General features: G+C 36.5%; 1 protein-coding gene across 1 annotated transcript in view; it reads left to right on the top strand.

Annotated features, from left to right (window-relative positions):
* Positions 1-213: 213 nt before the first annotated feature.
* Positions 214-23,154, top strand: part of EIF2AK4 (eukaryotic translation initiation factor 2 alpha kinase 4) — a 42,529-nt gene continuing 19,588 nt past the window's right edge. Inside the window, exons 1-23 of the mRNA XM_010291342.1 lie at positions 214-226; positions 720-736; positions 1,641-1,756; positions 2,950-3,052; positions 5,575-5,748; positions 6,604-6,684; positions 7,182-7,330; positions 9,578-9,693; positions 10,739-10,896; positions 11,325-11,860; positions 12,229-12,338; positions 12,886-13,043; positions 13,376-13,791; positions 14,566-14,635; positions 15,750-15,833; positions 17,062-17,184; positions 17,591-17,695; positions 17,930-17,987; positions 18,688-18,767; positions 19,470-19,571; positions 20,171-20,221; positions 21,231-21,467; positions 22,069-22,144. Of these exons, the coding sequence (XP_010289644.1) occupies positions 214-226; positions 720-736; positions 1,641-1,756; positions 2,950-3,052; positions 5,575-5,748; positions 6,604-6,684; positions 7,182-7,330; positions 9,578-9,693; positions 10,739-10,896; positions 11,325-11,860; positions 12,229-12,338; positions 12,886-13,043; positions 13,376-13,791; positions 14,566-14,635; positions 15,750-15,833; positions 17,062-17,184; positions 17,591-17,695; positions 17,930-17,987; positions 18,688-18,767; positions 19,470-19,571; positions 20,171-20,221; positions 21,231-21,467; positions 22,069-22,144 (3,133 nt within the window). The remainder of the gene's footprint in view (positions 227-719; positions 737-1,640; positions 1,757-2,949; positions 3,053-5,574; positions 5,749-6,603; positions 6,685-7,181; positions 7,331-9,577; positions 9,694-10,738; positions 10,897-11,324; positions 11,861-12,228; positions 12,339-12,885; positions 13,044-13,375; positions 13,792-14,565; positions 14,636-15,749; positions 15,834-17,061; positions 17,185-17,590; positions 17,696-17,929; positions 17,988-18,687; positions 18,768-19,469; positions 19,572-20,170; positions 20,222-21,230; positions 21,468-22,068; positions 22,145-23,154) is intronic.

Raw genomic sequence — 23,154 nt, 5'->3', positions numbered from 1 at the left:
GGAGGCAGAGCGGGCCCGTCGTTTTGGGGGTCTGGGTGGTGGCGCTCGCGTGGGGACGCGGTTAGTGCCAGGTCCTAGTTAGCCCAAGTCCTAGCTAGTCCGAGTCCATTTCTTGCCTGGCGCACCTCGGCTCTTGCCGTTCGCCCGTTGTCCTCCCCCGCTTCGGTAGGCAGCCCTGTAACCGGCTGCCTTTGGCAATTAAACTCTAGCGCCATGGCTTCGCGCTGTAATTAATGGTGTGCATGTAACTCGCATTTAATTAATTGTCAGTTGTTTTTTATTATTTCTTTGTTTATGCCTTAACCAACTAATTACATACCTGCTTAATTAATTCATCTTATCGGCATACGTGTTGCTGATCTTTACTCAAACTGGCTGTTTCCATGAGAACTTAATACTTTAACTTTAGTTTTTATAGTTGGGGTTTTTTCAATTACAACTAATTAATGCTCAGGTCTAGTACTCAGTACTCCTTTCCATTTCTCTTTCGTGTCCACAATGTCTAATTTTTTTTTTCCCCAGCTGCATCTGTGGCACTATTTTACTGTACCTGGAGGTACTGGCCACTCTTTTCAGTTCCCCAAGTTCACTGTTACTGTCATCTATATTCTTGTGTCTTTCGTTTCTATAAAATATCATAGTCCCTTTCTGCCATGAAGCTGAACATAAAATTCTTGCAGGAACCTATTACTTTGTGGGTTTGTGGTTTTTTGTAATAGATTTTGATGCAAACACTGTTAGTAATTTGCTAGGTTTTTCAGAAGTGCTGCAGACCTCATTCCCTATTAAATTAATTCCTCACATCCTCTTCACTTAACCTGTTCTTTTTCTTGTTGGAAATGCAAAGGGAAAACAGAGGGGATGGTAACCATCTTTTAACCTGTTTCCGTATTTGTTATTCTATGTGGTCTTATTTCCCTACCTGTTTGTCATGTTACTAAGGTCTGGTGTGTTTGTTTTGGTTTTTTTCCCCAAAAAAATAATTTCCTAATTGAAAAGAAAAAGTTTATAACATTCGTATGGGCATGTTTTACTTTATTCTGATTTTGAGTAGGCAATTTGAACAGGATGGCAGGAAGAGCAATCCTAGCTAAGATTATGTTTTATGCCAAAAATCTAAATACAAAAAAATTACTATCCATTTGTTGGGCCACACAAGGTGTATATAGATGTGATGTTATAGTCTGTTGCCATGTCAGAAAAAAAAATATTGATTGGTGTTTGTTAATGATCTAACATTAGATTAGATCTAATATTGTTCATATAATGAATGTTCTAATTTGTGATATTCCATAAATAACCTGTATTACATTTATTTAACTTTTTCCTACTATTAGCCTACAGTAAGCAGAATACAAGGGGCTTATTAAGAAACCTCCCTTTTTCTCAGTGTGAATCATATTTCTAATAACTGTAGCTACACTTACCTGAAGAAGTTCTAAAAATATACTGGGTAAACTGAGATAATCAGTGAACCAGTTCTCTGTCAATGATCAACATCAATACATTAATATGTTTTTTTCATGGTTTGGATGGTCTAACCTAAATTCTGCCATAATATAGGTTGTGATAGTTTTGTGCTTTCATTAAAACAAAACCGAAAAACCCTTCTAAATCAAAAGTTTTATTTTCCATTTTAGGTACGACAACCTCCTGAGATTAATTTAGTTCTGCGTCCTCAGGGATTGACTGGTGATAATGAAGTATATGCCAAAGTTGATCTGTGGGTCAAGTGTCCACATACTTACCCTGATACGTGAGTGAACATTAAAATACAACCTTTTTTCCCTGAACACTTTTCTCTGTTTTCCATAGTAATACAGTATAAGTTGAAAAAACATGTAGTTTTATCCATCACTCTTATTGTTGCTTTCTGCATGTCTGTATTTGTTAAGCCGGTGGTATTTTATAATAGGTGACTATAAAATTTGTCACTTGAATTGGAAGCCGTCTCTTGTGCAATGGAGAGTAATAGGGATGCATTTGTCAGTGCAAAGCTACAGCCCCAGTTTGAAGCTTGAAGAGATGGAAACACAGGTGTACCTGCTACCATACCTGCTAGCATCTTAGTGCCCTTTTTTAATCTTTTTCAGCTCATGACATGCTGAGAGAGGGACTGAATCTTAATTTTTAAAGCAATCTGCTGTCTTAGTTCTATCTGCTGTTCCTGTTGTCTGCTGGATTATCCTTTTGGAAGAGTTCTCCATAAAGGATGTAAAAAGAATGGCAGGCAACCAGTGTCCCCCCGCATTTCGGGTTGGCAAGTAATTTCTGAGTCAAGTGTTGCTCTGTGCCCCATTTCTTTCAGCCCTTTGGCCACTGGTTGTGTGCACAGCCAACTCTATTTAGCCCATCCATTTGTGCTGTGGCTTGAGCAGTGTGCAAGGGAGGTGCTATTCCTTACGAAGTGATAGCTCAGTTACGCCCTAAGACATAACAGCCAGTCTATTTTTTTTGTTTTCATTTAAGATAGCATAGCTACAGACATCTTACTTGGTTAGTTTGGTTTTTTTTTTTTATTTAGCTGTTACTTATTAATTGCACATGTTTCTTTAGGTTTGTGTAACCTGTATAGTGGTGATAAATAAACTTTAAACACCTAAATGTTAAGCTAGTAATATTTTTAAAGGGCTGTTATGTAAATTACTGGTAAAGAGATGAATTATAAAAGTCTGCAGGGTTTCTTTGGTAGTTCTTCTGTTAAGTATAACTGACAGGTAATCTGTAGCCAGAAAAATTGATGATAGGGAATGCGAAACAGTACTTCTGGCTTTATTTTATATTATATATGTAGTATTTATGTACTGCTTATTTGAGCATTGACTAATTGCCACGTGACTATGAACTCCATTCCTTTTCCCTTACCCACTGTTTTTATCAGCATTCTGTTGCTTTTTACACTCAATTTTTCTAATGTGGACTTTTTAATGTTTTGTTGCTGTCCCACAGTGTCCCTGAAATACAACTAAAAAATTCAAAGGGCTTGTCAAATGAGAAAATAAATGAATTAAAATCCAGACTAGCTCAACTAGCAAAACAGTGCTGTGGAGAGGTAAGAACTTTTCACTTCATTGAGAAATATACTCTGGACCTAAATAGTTCTAAAAACATGTGTGATGTGATATAATGTAATGGAATACATCTACATTGGAAGTATAAGTTGCATTGCTCCTAAGGAAGGATAGGCTTTCTTAAGAATGTTTCTAACTAATGAATTGCGTGCCTTTAAAATACAGTGTATGTACAAATTGTGTGAGCTTCAGCCCTGTTTAAAGGCAGATTTAAAGGTTCATGTCATTCTCTGAGTTATTTCTCAGTATGAAAGGCAATACTAACTCTAAAATTGAGAGCTTGCTGCACTTTTCAGATTAGTTTGAATGTTGTAAGTGGCTGTACCTGTTTAAGCAAACAACGATTACATGGGGAGTTCTTCAGTGAGATCTTGTTCATCTAACGCTGAACTGAAGGGCAAGAGACATTAGTTATAACACCCGTTTAACGGTTGACTTCTGTGCCTGTAGCACAGTGACTCCATGCCATTATGCCTTTTTTTTTTTCTACTGTGTTTAGGAATAGTGATACTTGACTTCCCCCCAGCCTCCTAATAGGAGAAAAAGAGAAAGATGGAGAAATGTGTGGAGCTTAGAAGTTGTATTTGTTTTAAGGGAATTTATAGGTCCCCATGTATGTTTGATATTGACAATACCTTTTCATTGTTGCTGGGAACTGAAATGATTCAAAGAAGTACTAGCAAACATTGAATTCTTGGTAAAAGCAGGGTTTATGGTTTCTTATCACTATTTGGAAATGTTACAGGTGAACACATTTGATTTGCTCAATTTGCCTTTTTAGAAGTGAGAAATACACAGCTGGGGAAGTTGTTATGAAATTGTTGTTACGCTGAAATGGGGTAATACTTTGCTTTCAATTTCCTGACCCTGTCAACTTTACAGGTTTGGCAGGAGTTGCCTGTCTTTCAGTCTTGCCACATAGAGCCTTTTTTCCATTTGTATACTACTATTTTGGTTGCCAATTTTTATGCAGAGACTTTCAGAAGCACTGTTTTAGCCAGATACTGTTTTGTTCATTCTGTTCAGTAACCAAGAATTCCCTCATTTTTTTCAGTATCTTTGGAAATTAGCAGTTTAACAGTATATATTTTTTCTTTTGATAGGAAATACAAGGTACAAGTTCTCTAAATAACCTCTAAACCATGAGATTCATACTCAGTCTGCTCACAACTGACCCCAGAAGTGCCTGTAGAACTTTAAATCCCAGTTTGATTCTTGATCTTATTGAAAGGCGCTACAGACATGTTACAGGTTTTCCTAATGTTAATTTTTTAAAGGGAGAATCATGCTTGCTCCAGGGAGGTGTAGATACAGTTGTGAGTTACATGTATGGTACACATTTTTGATGAATGACAGACACAATGCAGTCCTGAATTACTTTCTGTGCAGGGAAAGGGAGATAACAGTTCTCTCTGCCTTGACAGGTATTCTTTTTTTAAAGTGTATTTTGCAGTATGGAAAATTTGAAGATGCCTCAGCTACCTGTCAAACTGAACAGCAGATTGTTTTTTAATTGTTGAGATTTCTTCTTTTTTTTTTTTTAATACATATGTGTATGCATGATTGCCTTGCATGCTGAGTAGTAACCTGGGAAAGATGTTTTCATTTGCACATCAGGTGTATGCATATTGTGCTATTCTTTCTATTCCAAATTGCCTCTTGGCTTCCTTCTAACTTTCAAGCAGGGTATTCAGTGTTTGAGAATCTTCTAAATGTCAGCCTTCTACAGGCAGATGGTACAATTTGGTATGACTGTTCTCTGACTTATACATGCAAATCCAGATCAGTCAGTGCTGCTGCTGACTACTAGTCCTGTGGATTGCTTGAATTAATAGAGGGATGCTACTAGACTGATGAAAGCGTAAGCCCTGACAGGATCATCAGTACATATGTAGGTCAAGTAAGCAGTAGCTGAAAACAAATTACAACCTTGCAAACCATGTAGCAGAATTCAGCAGAGTTTTCAGTGCAGTTCTTGTTTTAGTCATTGTGGTTATATGAATGTGCAGTGTAAGTGGTTTTACATTTCTAGCTGGGGGGGCTAGTTTGCAGAGGAAGGATTAGATGCTGTATTAACAGTGAAATAAGTAACTACTTAATAGCAGTAGATACAGTAATAGACAATTGCAAAGCGTTTATTCTGTTGTAGTTCATAAGTCACAAATACACATCTTTATGAACAGAAAAATGTGCCTAAAAGATGAGAAAAGGGATTTAAAAAAAAATTATTTATTTACTTATTTTGAAAAAGGGAGATGTTTGGAGTTGGCTGTCTTTCAGTAATTTTCACTATCTTTGCTACTATGGTCAGGGATTTTTCATGTTAGAGTTTACTAATAAGTAGTTCTGACAAAAATACTGAAATATGGGAAGTTCTCCTTGATAAGTAACAAAATCAGCAGTCATGCTGCTACTGTATTGCTTTTTTGAGTTGAGTGTCATTTTACTCTGTGATTACTTGTTCTTTGAACTCTGTGTGTCATTCATATCTATTTTCTTTCAGGTGATGATATTTGAACTTGCAGACCACGTACAGTCATTTCTCAGTGAGCATAATAAACCACCTTCCAAGTCTTTTCATGAAGAAATGCTAAAAAATCATCAAAAAGAACAGGAAAGACTGGCTCAGGAGGAATTGCGTAGGGCACAAGAAGTTAAGAGAAGAGAGGAGCAGGAGGTAAGAGAAATTAGAGTGTGAATAACCCTGTATTCTTAAAGTAACGTAAACAATCATGATTTTGTAAATCATCCTGCATAGCATTGGGTTTTAGTGAGTTATTAACTTGTCAGAGCTGTTGGTATGAGTTGATCAATATGTAATATATGAACTATCTGCTGCTGCAATCGTAATATTTTAATGATGTATTTTTAATCCTGAGAAATATTTATGCCTGAAAGAAACCTCAATGTTGATCTCTGATCCTATGAAAATTACTTATAAAAAGGACCTTACGCTAACGTGTAAGCAAGTGTATATATTAAGTGCGGTTGATCTTAAACTAGGAAGAATTAGCCAGACAGATAGGTAATCATACCTTCCTTCACCCATAGGGTGACTGGAATGTTCACTATGACAGACTTCTCTAGTGCACAATAAATTTAATTTAAAGAAACCTTGGACCCATAAACATTCCTCACTAGAAATGAAGGGATACATCTAAGTCTCACAGAGACTAGTAGCATGGAGTCTCCACACTGTTGGAACATAGATAGACTAGCTCTTTTTTTAAAAAAAAGTTTTAGCTTATTCCTTTATCTTTTCTATGTATGAAACTTTATTGTTAGGCCTGTCAGTAGAAGTAATTTTCTTTTGTCTACAACTCCATTCTCCTATATCATACAATTGATGCTGTTAACTTCCTCAGGAGAGCTAATTCGATTTCTATTTTTTTTATTCTTGTGGGATCCATGAGTCTTCTTTAAGGCTTCCAAAAAAATCAGCATTATAGCTTTTTTTTTTTTAACCAGGGTAAGATTAGCAGTTGCGTTGCATGTACTGTTGCACCTCTAACAACAGCGAAATTCATTTCAGCAACGTGAAATCCTTAAAGAGATCCAGAAAAGGGAGGAAGAGAAAAGAGAAGAAAGAAAAAAGAAAGAGATTGCCAAACAGGTATTCTTTCTGAGCAGGCATGCAAAAACCATTGCAATAACTTCTTCCCAGTACTGTAGTATATGCTTAGAAAAAATTTGAGAGATTTATGTGACTGAATTGTCATAGACATCTTTTCTCATCCAGTGCTTCTAATAGATCTAGGTTAAAATAAGTTCTTGATTATAAGGGGGTTATTTCTTGAATAATTTTATATAATTATTTATATAATTTATATAATAATGTAATAGCATCTGAAGTGTACTGAGATGTATTTTCAAACATACATAGGAAAAAAAGCTAGTATGTTAATGTTTCCAGTTTCATTGTAGAGAATCTTTATAGCCTCTGGACAGTGCTTAAATATACTTTCTGAATCTCAGCATTTCTTCCTTCTTCCAATTTTTTTTTTTTTTTCCTGTGATCTGGCTGACTTTATAGGATAATAGACAAGTACTCGCATATTTTGCGGATAGGAGTAGTTTCTGTACGTACTTGGTGTTTTTCCTGATTTACAGGAACGTTTGGAAATATCTGCTCTGACAAGTCAAGAAAAATCTCACAGGAGAGATACTGCAGGATATAGAGTTGCTTCCAGTTTAAATGGGAGCTGTTCGGAACATGGAGTGAATAATAAACACCGCCCAAATTCAGGTGGACGTTCAAAGTAAGTATGTCAGTTTGCATGTGGATGATTTTTTTTAAATTTTTTTTTGGCAAACATTGGATTTCAAAGTGAAATTTGAAGGCAAGAGAGTGGTGTGACACATTGCTCAGCTGTTTGTTTCGGTTCCTTCCCCCCTGCCTTCAATGGACATGGTTTAACTAATTCACGTGCTATGGATAACTTTGGAACTTTCCAATTAAGAGTGTCAGCTTGGCCCTTAGTTTAACTCAGAAAGTATTTGCCAGTCATTGGAAGGTATATTCAGGGCTGGCTTACTTTCTTAAAAGTATGCAACGTGTTGGCAATTGCAGAAGAAATTTATTTTAAATCAGCTAATGAAGGTTTCAGAATAGCACAGTAGCACAGAATTAAAACTTATATTCATCTCAAAACATTTGCTATAAAGATACAGTGGTATAAAGCTCCCTGTTGGAGAATCAGATAATGGTAATTGCATTTGCAGAGCAACTTATTGGGGGGAACGTTAGAATTATTGGAGAGTTCTTTTGCTGATAAGTAACTTATCCAAGTTAGCATTGGTGGTGACGATGAATTATTAGATTGGTAGTGATATGGTTGGAGATTTTAGGTTTGGGTTGGGAGGGGTGTTGAGGTTGTTTTTTTTTCTCTTCTCCTTTCCTGTGTTTATAGCTGATGTAACTTGTCAAGTGCAGTGGAGATTTCCTGCTATTAAGTTTCCTAGTTTTGATTCAGATTGTGCCAATGACTTGTTATTTGGACTGTTGGTTTAATGAAAATAATGTATTCCTGGTATTTCTTTCTTGTCTATAGACTTCAGAATTGTTTTCATATTATTTATCAGCAACACTAGACACCTGAAGCAGAAGTTCTTCTTTGATCTCTCCTACTTTGACTCTTGCTGCCATCTCTTCACTTTGCCTATCACAAGTCATATTTGGCAGTTGTTTCTGTATAGCATTTGACAGTCCAGAAATTTCTCTTCCTATCTTCTTGCTAATCTTAGTATAACAAAATGTGACACTTGTCTGTGCTTGTGGAACAAGACAAGTGTCCTGAGTGTTTGTTACTATGCTTTAATGCAGAACACATACAACGGATTTGTATTAATTTTCCACACAAATGCTTACATTATATGTTCTTACTTTACAAAAAAAAAAAGGCTGAGTTACTTATTTTAACAATGGTGAAAATAATCTAAGGATTTTGAAGCGTTGAAACTTCTCATGATGCCACGTTGTAGAGTTAAGCAAAATCTAGGCATATTTCGTTTTCTGAGGTCTCTCTTCACAAGAAGAGTGTTGCTGTATTTTTACCTGTTTATGAAGCCTGAAATTTTGGCTATTGGGACACAAACTTTTAGAAGATTACTACAATATAAAATAATTTATAAAATAGATTTGAATTCAGAAAGCCAGATACTTTCTTTGTATACTTTTCTCTCTACAGCACTTGTGAGAATTTCCCTGTGGCATCTCCTTATCTCCTTTCTATGTAGCACATTTTAACTTGGCGGGGTTTGAAAGAGCTTCTGCATTACCTGTCATATGCTCCTGTGCTCTTTATATGTCTTTGCATTTATTTGCAGGAAACTCTTGCAGTGGTGATATTGCTATTAATTTTGAAATAGATTGTATCAAGAAGTAACGGATGTTAATGTTCTTGAGTTCTTCCTGATCTCATGTGCAGCTCCGTACATGCATGTGAGAAGAAACACCCTAATGATACTTGCTTTGAAAATTTTTCACAACTTCCCTTTGCTTGAAGGATGAGTTTAGAGTAGTAAAGGAGGCAAATAGGAAACCCATTTTAAGTTAGTAAAAATAATTAAGCTAAAGCTGGAATGGACTTTGTAAATTACATACATTTGCTTTTTGTAAGGTCTTGAAAGAGAGTGCAAATCGAGTCAAACTTACATGTTTTTCAGAGCTGTAGTATGTTTACTCTTTTTTTATATTCCCTCCTTCCACACCCCACCCCCCACCCCCCCAACTGGGAATGTCGTCCTAAGATGCAATTTTAAGGTTTGGATTCAAATCCTGGCTTTGAATATAGAGACCCAGTGCCGTGTGAGGTTGCTGCTAAAATGATGAATTTCTAATCAGACATACATCTTTGCCCTAACTCAGTGTCTTTAATTAATTAATCGGTATTGTCATTGAATGCAAAAGTGTCTGAAAGCTAATTCTCTTGGAGAATTGATATCTTTAGGGACTGCAACAATACTATCTTTTTGAGTTGGAGAAAAATACTCTGTTCATATTGCAGACGAGAACGCCAGCTTTCTGTTAGTAATAAAGAAGAGTCCCCTGGGAATTATGAAGTTTTGAACTTCAGCACAAGTGGTGCTGGACAATTTACTGTCCATAAAGGAAAATGTCTAGGTAAGCAAAATTACACTTGCAGCTTGAAATACTGGGTTTTGGGCTGTGGTGGGTTTTTTTTGTTTTCTTTGAGAGGGAGAACTTAAACAATGTTAACAGGTACAAGTAGCAAGGGTGGAGAGAATATTGGTGTGGAGTGTGAAATGTTACAGTCAAGAGTGGGAGAGGGTAATAGGAAAAGTTACTTTGTGGTAAATATTTCCTATTTTCTTAGAACTATTTTAAGTACAATTGCTTCTCCAAATACAGTTATGTAACTGAATAGCCATACCAAAAAAAAAAAAAAGCCCCACCTTCTCAACACTTTATATTCCTTACATAACTAAAATAATACTGAAAACTGTTTGCTTTTAAATTTAAATAGCTAGCTTGCCAGATACACGTGGCTACCAAGCAAGAAGTCATTTCGCTTTCAGTAACATGTGAAACCAGTGATAAGCACAGGGTTAGAAATGCATCCTTACTCTCCTGCCATTGCTGCTGATTGCAATGGCATAAAAGCAGCAGTTTTAGCAAAAACATAAATACAGGCAAAGACAGGAGACTTTCAGAGCTGAAGGGCCTGTATGAATAGACCATCAAATGTTTTAATTGTTTGTTTCCAATATAGCACTTCCTCAGTGGCAGGATGAACAGCCTGAAAGTCTCTGAAGCAAAGAGAATTTTATTATTTTGCAGTTTGAGGATGAACAATTATGTTCATCATACTGATCCATTCATCATTACAGTGCATGGAGTTCAGCATTTGCTCAGCAGGAACAGTGTTTGTTTATTAAAACCTGAAATTCTTTAAAATGTGCAGCAATTTTTTGCCAATGTGCTAGTGCTTTTATTTGTCTAATGCTACATAGCATTCAGTCTCATCAGAGCTGATATTTTCCATACCTACTATGTAGGTATGGCTCTTGTTTAGTTGCAAGTAGGTTTGTGTTACTGAAGTTGTAGAAAGTAGGCTTACTGGTGTTTATTTAGCATTTGCAGGAGCTGTTGTCAAAACCTTAGAAACAGAAGAAGCCCTGTTCCTCTTCTCTCTCTTTATGTATAGGCAAGGATGAACAACTTGGTAAATCGGTCTACAATGCCTTGGAAATTCGCAGTGGAGACTTTGTTTTAATATATGAGTGGGTTCTGCACTGGCAAAAAAAGATGGGAAGATTTCTTACAACACATGAAATAGAGAAGATTGAGAAGTGTAAAAAACAGGTAATGCCCATATTTTGCATTTGGCTTAATAAAGGTTAGGTGGCGTTCAGTGCTTTTCTTGAGGCTGCTAGTTTAATACAAACTTGAGAGGGTAGTAATGAGGTTGAAAATGCTACTGTTTAGAGTATGTGCACCACAGAAGGAGGTGAGTGTATTGTGGTATTCAGGGGTATATCATTTACAATAATATAAATGCAAGAAAGTGTATTTGCAAGTATGCATAAACAAAATAATAAAATAGTAAAATCCTAAAGAAAGAGCATCAAGCTTAGCTGGCAGAAACCAAAGTTGTTCTTGCCCCTTGTGTACAATGCTCCCTTTTCAGAGAAGGATGAGAATGTCATGTATTTTGTGTAAGTTATATATTTTAGTAGTGGTGTGCTAGTGAGGTATGACACAATGCATGTTATGTTGTGTTTCTCTAACAGCTTCAGGGTGCAGAAACAGAGTTCAGCTCACTGACGAAGCTAAGTCACCCAAACATACTACATTATAAATGTATGAACCTTAAAGAACGGGACGATTCAATTGTGGTGGACATTTTAGTGGAGCACATAAGTGGTTGCAGCCTTTCTACATATTTACACAAAGAGACTCCAGTTCCAGTTGAGCAGTTGCGCCATTATGTGACCCAGATCTTGTCAGCTCTCGACTACTTGCACAATAATTCAGTAGTGCACAAAGTTCTTTGTCCTTCAAGTATCCTGGTAGATGCTGAAGGAAACATCAAGGTGACAGACTACAGCATATCCAAGCGCTTAGCCGATATTTGCAAAGCAGATGTTTTTGAGCAAACCAAAGTTCGTTTCAGTGAGGATGGTCTTCCCAGCAAACCTGGAAAAAAAGGAGATGTATGGAGTTTGGGCTTGCTTCTGCTTTCACTCAGCCAGGGCCAAGTAACCAAGGAATATCCAGTTGCTGTTCCTACCAATTTACCTGCTGACTTCCAAGACTTTCTGGAAAAGTATGTTTGTTGTGTTCCTGTATACTTTTATCTTTTTTTTTTTTTTTTAAAGACTTAAACATGTTTTTAAAAGAACAGCTAAATCCCCCTGTGTTGCTAGTCATAGTTTTTAGAGAAGAGGTGATTGCTCATTCATGGCTCAGGCTGTTAACCTGGGATTCAGGAGAACAGGTCTGGTACTTGTTTCTTCTCTGCTCTTCCACCAACTTTGTGTGTCACTGTGGATAAGTCATTTAGTCTGTCTTTGCTTCTGATTCCCATCTGAATGATAAAAGTGATAATTTCTTAAGTATAAGGAGACCTCTTTGAACACTTAGGCCTGATACGGAATAGATCTTTGAACAGTTCCCTTCTCGGCTTCCTAACAGATGTGTTTGCTTGGAAGATAAGGAAAGATGGAATCCTCAGCAGTTGTTACAACATAGTTTTATCAACATTCCACGAATGAAAATACCTGTAGCTGAAGAAAATCTAGATGGTAAGAAACTTGGTTCTTTCTGTATTCTGCTAAATAACTGGACTACATGCCTGCAGTAGCAGAAAAATTGAGCTGTGTTAGAGCTTCACAAGACTGCACAAGTGTTTTACATTAACTAACTTAGCAGTTAAAGACCTTACTAGCTTTTATGTCCATGACTAGCTGGGGTGGACTGATGGCTGTCGTCTCATCAGCAGAAGCAGCTGATGCTTTAATTAAGCCTTTAAATTCATCTGACTCCTGCATGATGTAAATGTCAGACTTGACTTTTTCCTTGGAAGATGCTGTTCCAATGAGACTTCTTCCCTCATTGTGTTCTTATTAGAATCACTTCCTTTGTCCAGAATAATTAATGTTAGTGTTTAAAAACTGTATTAAGGTTTATGCTTGTACCAGAGCTTAACTCTACACAGCAGAGCACTTCTGCATTTTAGGTTTTGCAGTGAAGTTATTTAGGTTTTTATCTTCTTCCTGATGCTTATTTGACAGTCCCTTTTACTTTCTCCCCATATTGCCAGCAGTGGTAACTTTGATAACCTTGTTACAGATTCAGCAGGTATAGATTGCATCGAGACAGTTGTACCCAGCAGTCAGATATCCAGCGCTTCATTCTCCACAGAAACACAGAGACAATTTTCGCGCTACTACAATGAGTTTGAAGAGCTAAAATTACTTGGCAAAGGGGCTTTTGGAGCAGTCATCAAGGTATGGTATAAAAATTACTTCCCTCTATGGAATCTTTTTTGGGGATGTGTTTGTTTTCTCTGAAGCAAAACAGTATGTTCAGTGTTTGCATGGTTTTATTTATTATCTTCTAGTGTGCTGTGCCTGTGTTGTGGCTTTGGGATTGAATAGGCTGATGAGTTTTGTGAGAGATTGCTGGGAGTCTGGGGAGAGGCCTGTCAGTATGGGGAAGCTTGCATTTTGTAGTCATTTCCCAGGTGGAAGGAAAATTTCCTCTTCTATGACATTACTCCTAGCTTTAGTTAGTAAGGCACTTATAAGCATTTGACTTTAGATTTATTTTAATTTTGCAGGTGAGAAATAAGCTTGATGGTTGCTATTACGCTGTGAAACGTATCCGCATAAACCCTGCCAGCAAGCAGTTTCGGAGGATTAAGGGGGAGGTAACGTTGCTTTCCCGCTTGAACCATGAGAATATTGTGAGGTATTACAATGCTTGGATAGAAAAACATGAAAGTCCTGTTCCCACTGTGTCATCATCTGAAACAACCCAAGAGAAAAGAATGCCCCCCAAAGCCGGTCTCTTCATCCTTAGCACTGAGGAGACAAATAACGTGGAAGCTAATGCTCCTCCTCCAGTTTTGACAAGTTCAGTTGAGTGGAGTACTTCATGTGAAAGACCCTCCAGCAACAAATTCAGTGGAGCTGATCAGGAGTCCAGTGATGATGATGATGATGATGGTGATGGCGTGTTTTCACATTCATTTTTGTAAGTAGACTTCAGTATCTGCACTGTAGGGAACATGAGCAGAGTTCGTTTTTCCAAGTTTGTGTCTTTTGTCATTCTCACTTCTGTTGTTGGAGGTAATTCACTGCATTTTTGTACTGTCCCCTGGTTCAAAAACAGTGTATTTGCCAGCAGCCAGATAGCCAGGGAAAAGAAAATTTTTAGCTAAAAAAAGGTCAGTGTATGAGGAAAATTTTGGTTTAGGCTTCTTTATTTAGAAGCTACTTATCATTTGTGTTGGAATGCACGACTGTTTACTTCATGTTGGATTGTCTTCCAACCTTGAGAGTAAAGTTTTTAATAAACAATAACTGAAAAATATTAGAAATCCTGAAAAATACTTCATTTGTCCTCTCTTTTTTGTTTTGATTTTTATTAACATATTCCATACTTGCCTCTGTATGGAGTGGTTCTTTCACTCATGGTGGGTTTTTTTTTTGTTTAAGCAACTAAGTAAACTTAGCTCAGTTTTGCTTATTGAATATAGAAATTAAATTGTATTGCTGCAAATATATACCTACCTCTTAAGAGACTGGGCTGTCAAAGGAAGTGTTGCTTTGCAAGCAGGATACTTTTTTGGGTTTGGTTTTGTTCTGCTTTTTTGTTTAAGGGATATGGAGGGTCTTCAACAGAAGCTTAGGTTTTCTTTTTTTCCCCAAATAGTTTCCATATTTCTTAGTAAATATTTCTTGGTAACATATATTTAAGGAAAACCAAAACTTATGAGGTTTTTTTTCTTTCTCTTTTTTTAAACAGGCCAACCACAGATTCTGAAAGTGAAATAATTTTTGATAATGAGGATGAAAACAGTAAAGGTGATCTTCCGGTAAGTATGAAGAATAAAGCTAGTGAAAATGAAAAGATCATAAAATAGTCTTTGACAAGCAAAGATGTCGGTTGGGAAATTTTTTTTCACTTCTGGTCCAAGTACAGAAACATATAAGCATATGTTCCATCAGAGTGAATGTGCTGTCATGAGCTGCATTCTGTAGAAATCTGTCTGATGCTGCTAATCTGGCTCCTGTTTCCCATAGTGTTCACTGAACTACGTGTGGGTTGCACTGTATAGTCATGAGTCTGGTTATTGCAAGTTTAATAGTTCAGTATGTACATGGTATATCAGTTAACCACATGGATTGTCTTATATCATCTGAAAGTTGAAATTCTGTTCTGCTTTTAGGTGATATAAACCAATATATTTTCTCATACTAGCCACTTTTTGAAAGTGGTGACAGTACATGTTGCTAGCAGTCAAAAAGAGATGAGGAGTCAGAATAAGGTTTTAGTCGATTTTAAGATTTTTTGCATCACAGCACTTGCTGTGAACAGTCAGTGCACTGTATCATTAGAAAGATAATGCACAGTTTTCTACAGCATCTAGAATGTGTCATCGCTAATCCTGATGATCTGTAAAATGCTCTTACTGAAGCTTCGTTTCCTTCCTCTTTCTGTTATAATGTACATTGGCATGAAAAAGCTTTCAATATGTAATCATACGACAGTGCATTTTTTTGTCACTGTGTCTATTTATACACTATATCAAATTGTTGGTTGGGGTTGGGGGTTGCATTATTAATTCTATTAACTAAGCTTTGCATATTTTAGTTTCAAATTTATTACTTTTTTTAAAAAACGTCACACACCAAGATTTAGGTTTCATCCAGATGTTCTGGAATGTTTTTCCTCCAGTGTCTAATGATAGCAAAATATTACTCATTCTTGGTTTGAAAATGACAGTGGGTCATACCTGTTTTTCTAGTTTATTTAGAAGCAGTGGCATTACAAAAATGTCAGTGTATTATTTTGCTTTTACTCAAACCTAGCCATAGAGGATAAGTTCTCATCAATGTGTTCCAGCCATTAAAAATAGTAGTATGCATAAAAAAACTTCTGGATGGCTGCCTGTAGCTAACTGTTCTGTTACTTTTATTGTGATAAAGGATGAAGAAGGCAATGAAAAGAATGGCCATGGAGGAGAGGACAGGACATCAGTCATTCACACAGTGCATTACCTGTACATTCAGGTTACAAACGTGCTTGTGTGTTCTCAGATAAAAGGATACTGTTTATTCCAACCTGCAGAGATTAATTGCTGGTTTTCATGAGAAAAAATAATGACCTTTAAAAAATGCAAAGGAGACTAAGTTCAGTGTTGCTTTTGCAATGGACTGGTTTTCTGAAAGGCTTGGCTGGTGGAAGGCACTGTGGAGTGTACAGGGCGTGTTGTGCCTTCCAAGGTTCTATAGCTGTGCCTGGAGAAAGCAATTTTGTAGTGCCATAGTGTGTAATGGGATTGCTGTTGTTGCGTGTGTACAAGTGAAAGTTGGCAGCTCCTGACCTAACCTTAGAATAACCCAACCAACCAACCTTTCTGAGTCTGTGGCTTCCAAAGCATTGTTTTGCCTTGTGCTTGTTATTTATTTAGAATATCCATCCCAACCCCCTAACACGGTAGCTGGTGTTCTTATGTGTGGTCACCATGTTAATTCCCAACGAGGAGTTGGAAGTGTACTGTGTTAACTTCCAGAGGTGAAGTTGTATTTCACAGATGTGAAAACTTCCTACTCTCTTCAAAGGCACTATATTGTGTAGGCATTTTATTTTGACAGAAAACAGTGATTTGCAAAGCCATTGCATGGCCCTGACAGGAGGCACAAGATAAAATTCCTGCAGGTTTGCAGCTTCAGGCTTTACTACAAACAACAACTCCTCCCAGAAACAGTCTAATTCCTAACAAAGAAGTCGACTGTCATGCTACTTGTTCTGTGGTGATGTGCAGTTTTTTATAACACACTTAATGCTGGAGCTTGTCTGGAAGGAAGATATAATTAGATGGAATTAGATTTTAATAAGGTTGTTTGCATGTGTTATGTATATTCATAATATAAGCAGTTAAGACGTCAAGTAAAATAAAACCAGAGAGTCTTTAAAGTTTGGCTTAAATGTATATTATGGCTTGGCTGGTTTCACCTTATTTTTAACATTGATGTTATGAGAATATACTACTCTACAAGCTCCTACCATTGTCCCAGAAAATGGGATAGGACCTATAAGTGAATGTGTTTTCTAGGTAAAAGGCAGCTCTGAGGAAAATTCCAAACATCTGAATGTTTTGATGATACTGTTGGCTCCTGAACGATGTGTTACAGAACCAGGAATTAATATGCACATAGGCACGAGTTTATGATGGTCTCTTTTTCTTGACAAAACTGCTCTTTCTTCCTTCTGTCACCTACATATGCACAACTGAAGATGGAATATTGTGAAAAAAGCACGTTAAGGGATACTATTGACCAAGGATTATATGAAGACACCAGTCGGCTTTGGAGGCTTTTCCGAGAAATTTTAGATGGATTAGCTTACATCCATGAAAAGGTTAGTAAATATGACAGTTGTGACCTTTCCGTAGTATGTTATGTCTCTTTCTGTATGGGTTTCTTCATATTCTATTCATTTTTGGGCGTTTATTAGCAAGGGTCATTCCTTGCCCTTTCCTTTATTCATCTGTTCTAGGGGTTTAGAATATTTTATCATAAAATTGAGTTTTATAATGAACTGGTTCAGATTTTTCCCTTTGTCACAAGAATTTGACCATCTTTAAAATTGTTTGTAGCTGATTAATCATCAGTGACTTAATGCAGTAGATTTCCTAGTGTAATAAAAGTTATATAATACAGTTTTGCAGTCTATTATAAAGAGAGTTTTATTTTTAATTGCGTTTTTTGTTTAATATTCTGTGAGTCTTTTTTTTTTTTTTTTTTTTGTTCTCCTGCTGTAACAGGGAATGATCCACAGAGACTTGAAACCTGTGAACATTTTTTTAGATTCAAGTGATCATGTCAAAATTGGTGATTTTGGTTTAGCTACAGATCATCCAGCAAATGCAGTAAGTACAGCTGAAAGTGAACAAAGAAACTTGACTTTGGTGTTTTAATAATGTGAAAGATGAAAATAAAACATTGAAACATAGTGATTATTGGAGTTTATGGCATTCACAATATAAACTTTTTTATTTCTAAGGTTCTAGAATTAAACCATGTACTGCGAACCAAAGCAGCAAGAAAAGCCAACAGAAGCATTTCAAGTGCCACTTACAATATGTCTGTTTTCCTGATTTCAGGCGGTCTCTAAACAAGAAGAAAATCACTCGGATAGCTCTGCTATGTCTGACCCATCAGGTTAGTTTACATAATAGCTTGTTCTAAATGATTTTAAGCAAACACTTAGATTCTGCAGTCTTGTATACTCTGTTAGAATTCCCATTCATGCTTTAAAAATAAAACCTTTTTTATTGGGGGGGGAAAAAAACAACCACCAACGTTTGGGTAGATATGTATAATCTGACAGTTTTGACATATCTAAAAATGAATTTGCTTCCACTGCTAGCCTTCTGCCATAGATCAGTGCTTTTCTCATGGTGAGGAATATAGAGATCCTGTATATATGTTCCGTCTGCTCTTTGTTCTCTTGCTTGTACAGGACAATTTCAAGACTTTGGGGATTTTTGTTTGGTTGGGGTTTTTTGGTACCTTCTTTAACAGCTTGAGTTTTGTGCTTTGAGAAAACTGTAGTACATGGTGTTTCTTAAGATGAGTGTAACAGAAGTGGAATTTAGTTGTATCGTTTGTGTGCTACAATTCTGTAAAGCAACAAATAGATTTAGATACTAGAGAGAGACACAGATACTTGGCATGTAAATGTAAGATCTGTCTGTTTTGCAAACTGTTCTCAACTGGGTCTGTCTCTCTAAGGACTGCATTCCAACCTAGAAGAAATGAGGATGGAAGATGAGTGAGATTTTTTTTTTTTTCCCTTGACTTTGATGCTGTATTTCTCTCCAGCTTTCTTGAAACTAGTACTCTCATTTTTCGCATGTAGGTAATTTGACAGGGATGGTTGGCACTGCACTATACGTCAGCCCAGAGGTCCAAGGAAGCACTAAATCTACATACAATCAGGTATGATTAAGTAGACTTAATAAAAAGGTATCATGGAATCTAAGGTACCAGGTACAGTTTAGGTTGTTCCTGCTCAACAAAAGGTGAATTCAAGGTGGAACGGGGTGTGGTGGAACTGCTGCGATAAGCAAGAGAATAAGAAATATTTCTCTGAGAGAAGGCCAAGGTTAGAAGGATGTGGGCAAGTCAGTTTTTCTGCCTGTGCTGTGACCATGACTAGATGCAAGCAACTTCAAGTTGAAAGCAGGTAATCATGGAGGACCTTTTATAAATGAAAAGGATAGAAATCTTACAGTCTCTAGTTAAGGTAAAAAGTCATCATGAGAAGTATATATTGCTCTCTGGATTCCTAGACTGATTTTGGGGTGCACTTTTTGGGGTACGGTGCACATTTTCATCAAAGAGGATCCTGTTGCAGAGACAAGCTGAATTTCAAAGCAAGAATGTTTTTAAAGTGAAAGGGAGTCCTTTACGTCATGGAGGTGCAGGGATGATAGAAGGCATTGAAGTCTACCAAATCTTAATGGATTGTGTCATCTAACAAAATATAAATTAAAAAAACCCAAACCACAAAAAAACCCATCCCTTTCCAGCTGTAATATACTGTGAAATTTTAACCAAAACATTATTTTTTCTCTGCTGTCATTTTCTGCAAAGAGTTCACAGGTATTACATTTAAGTTTCCATTTTTTTCTTCCTTAGAAAGTGGACCTGTTTAGTCTGGGTATAATATTCTTTGAAATGTCTTACCATCCAATGAGTACTGCATCAGAAAGGATTTTTGTTCTTGGGCAGCTAAGACTGGTAAGTACATGGACATAAAAGATCGTAATTCTGTGCATCACATACTTTGAGAAGTAAAATGATGTAAAACATAGCAAAAACATTTCCACGGGGAGTGCTTAAAAAAAAAATTCAGAAAATATATAATGAAAAGTGAAGAATAAAATTGTAGCTGGTGCTAGCGTTCCCTTAATGCACTATGAATTTCCTAATAGTAGTCAGTGTCCTATCTGCTAAACTAATTTTTATAGTGCAAAACACTAGAGGTGTAAACTTCAGGTAAAGACATCATGGCTTTAGTACACCTAGGCTTAGACCCGGTGGGTCTCTTTCAAGAACCAATTGATATTTGCAGTTGGTAAATGCCTGTGATTATGGATTATATCTTCATTTTACAAAACATCATAAAAGCATTTCAGTGACGTTCTTTTTCCTGTTAGCTCTTCAAACTAAGTTTGCCATGTGGTTTTTCTTTTTTTTTTTTCCTCATGGGCAATAAAAATGCTTAGTTTCTCTGTTTAAATATGTACAACTTAAAAATAAGACTAGCCTGAGCAAGCTGCACTGCGTGTTGTAATTCAAATGTGGTTTTCGTTTTGTTGTGTTGTTTTTTTTTATAGCCCACTATTGTATTTCCGAAAGACTTTGATGAAGTGAAGCATGCAAAGCAGGTAATTTTGAAGATGTTTTAACTATTAGGTATTCCCTATCAAGAGACGCTAATTATTATTTTTCCCACTTAATTTTAAATTAGTAATCTCTGCCAAGTTGCTATTACATGACATTAGAACGAAGTAAGGGAAAAAAAATCTCAAAAGAATATACTAAATTGACAAGGAAATATACTTACCTACAAAATTCCCTGAGCACAGTCATAAAGAAATCCAGAGTTCATAGGCATACTTGTTAAAATCTGAGGGACAATTTTCTTTTTTTTTTGGAGTGGGGGGAGGCAGCGCTCAGGCAAATGGCAGCTATTTTGTTTAACCCTTAACTTAAACTTTTGAAAGAGATCTGGGTCACAGAACAGAAAGAGGTGTGGAAGGTAAATTGACTGCTCTGAGTTTGAAAAGGGCTGCCAAGGGCTGTTCTGGATGCCTCTGACAGAGAAATGAAGTGATAAGGAGCAGTGTAATCTTTTCTGGACCACCTAGATAATTTTTTTGCCTTGTGCTAGTGGACTCCTGTTGACCATTAGCATTAGTGTTTTGTCTGTTATGCCTGTGGAATGGCAGTCTGCCTGTTACTAGTACCATAAACATGTTTCCATCTTCTGCAGTGTACTGAAATATGCCAGGAAGATTCCCCCTTCTTTCATAACAACAAAGATTTGAGAGGTAGTTATGCATATGATTCTGTTTTCTCTTACCTTTTTTTAATAGAGATGCCAGAACTCGAATAACATAGAACAACAAAGGATACTACATATTTTGTCATCCCAAGAGACACTTTCCTACTAATTTTTGTGTTTCAGTAAATTTTATTCAGGTAATAACACAAGAAAAGATACTTGGAATTTAATAAGCAAAGAATATCCACCCCAAGGATTCAGATCCTGCTTTCTTTGTTGTCCCCTGTAGTCACATAATGTTTTTTATTAATGAGATGTGACTAAGAATTTGTAAATACTGCTAATACAGAAATTTTTTCTGAACTATACAATTTTGATTTAATTTGTAGAGATCAGTGATTACATGGCTTCTGAACCATGATCCTGCAGCACGACCAACAGCTGTGGAGCTGTTAAAAAGTGAACATCTTCCACCACCACAAATGGAAGAGTCTGAACTCCATGAAGTACTCCACCATACCTTAGCAAACGTGGATGGAAAGGCCTACCGGACTATGATGAATCAGATATTTTCACAGCGTATATCTCCAGCTATAGACTATACTTACGACAGTGATATGCTGAAGGTTTGTACGTGTTTAGGGAACATGTGGGGTTTCTTTTCCTTTGTTGAATTAGAAAAAAAAAAAAGTCTTTATACGGGTAAACTCAAAGCATGTTTGAGAGAATTGCATTATCTCTTAAGATTAACCTTCACAGTTCCTATTTAAAGCTACAGTTCTGTACTATGTGGGCTTCAATAAGTACTTCCCATTTGAACCTTACATTCATTCTTCAATGAAGAAACAAGCAGTGTTTGATTGTAGCAGCTAAAGCTTTAAGCTTCTGTCCAGGTGTGATTAGTTTCTTTACTCTGAATTTCTGTCAAACTAACGGTACTTGCATCTGATTGCCAATGGAATGTGTTGCCTCTGACTGTTTTCTTCCCTTTCTAATCATGACAATCAAAGTAATCTTTCTACATCTAAAGAAATACAAGGTAACACAGTACAATAATGCTTTGTATAGCTCTTATTGTTTTTTGTTATGTAAGCATTACAATTTATGATACTAGGATGATATAGCAGAATGATTATTGCCTATATTATGTGGAATGATTGCCTATATTGCATCGAGTATTCATGCCACATGAATTATATATGTACTTTTTATTTGTGATGGTTTCAGGGTAGTTTTTCTATTTGGGCAGCCAAGATACAGCAGCATGTATGTGAGATTGTCAGCCGGATATTTAAAAGACACGGTGGGTGTGTTTACAAAAGTTGTTGATTTCCTTTTTCATGATTGAATGGATTTAAGAGAATGGAATGGTTTTACTGCTATCACATGAGTCAAAGTATGTTCAGTAGTTGCATATCATTTGAAGTTTTGCATTGTTTTTTGCTGTTACTTTAGTATCCTAGTAATAGCTGTTAACTTCAGATATGAATTATTTAAATTTTCTATAGAAAGAACAGTGAAAATCTGAATTGTATCTCTGAATGTATTTGGTGGTTCAAATAGGTCTGTATGAGCTTTTAGAGGTAGGGAGTGCTACATAAAGTCCAGATCTGAATATAAAGATATCTCTGTAGTGAAAGACCAAGCATCTACGTAGTGCAGTAACCTCTCTGTGAACATAGCCAGAATGGGAATGGCCTAAGAAAGAGCGTGGAAACAGAGCAAGTGTATAGTGGTACTCTCAGTGATGTTGCCCTTAGCAATGATTTGCTGTTTAGGAACTTCCTGAGCCAGAGCTTGTGTCATGGTGTTTAATAGTCTTTGATGCTTTTTCTTTCCATGACTCTATATCTGGTCATTAGTAACGGTATTTGCTTTTAAGAGAGGAAGAAAATTTATGCACACACTGTCATATTTGAAATGTTACAAATTGTATTTTTTATAGGCATTCATGATACTATTTTATGTAAAAATGGAGAATTTTAAAATAGAAACTGGGAGATTTCCTAATTTATCATAATCTGATTAAGTACGACCAGGGTTTGGCAATACAAAATAATGGGAAACTGATAAATGCCAACTCAAGTAAGGAGAAGTTACTTCCTCTCCCCTACCCCACATTTAAAGCTTGCCAAACTTTGGAAAGTGTTTGTCAGCATTTTAGAGATTGAAATGTTTTCATTTTTCTGGGGAAGAAAAAAAAAGGGGGGGCGCGGAGGGATTGGATATATATTTTTTCCCATTAGATCATATCTGCCATCTGTAATGGTTAGAAGCATGTCCTTGTATTTGGGGCACTTCTTCCTCTCCGCC

The sequence above is a fragment of the Phaethon lepturus genome, unplaced genomic scaffold (genome assembly GCF_000687285.1).
Source record: "Phaethon lepturus isolate BGI_N335 unplaced genomic scaffold, ASM68728v1 scaffold20977, whole genome shotgun sequence".
Lineage (NCBI taxonomy): Eukaryota > Metazoa > Chordata > Aves > Phaethontiformes > Phaethontidae > Phaethon > Phaethon lepturus.
This window is presented reverse-complemented; position numbering and strand designations above follow the sequence as displayed.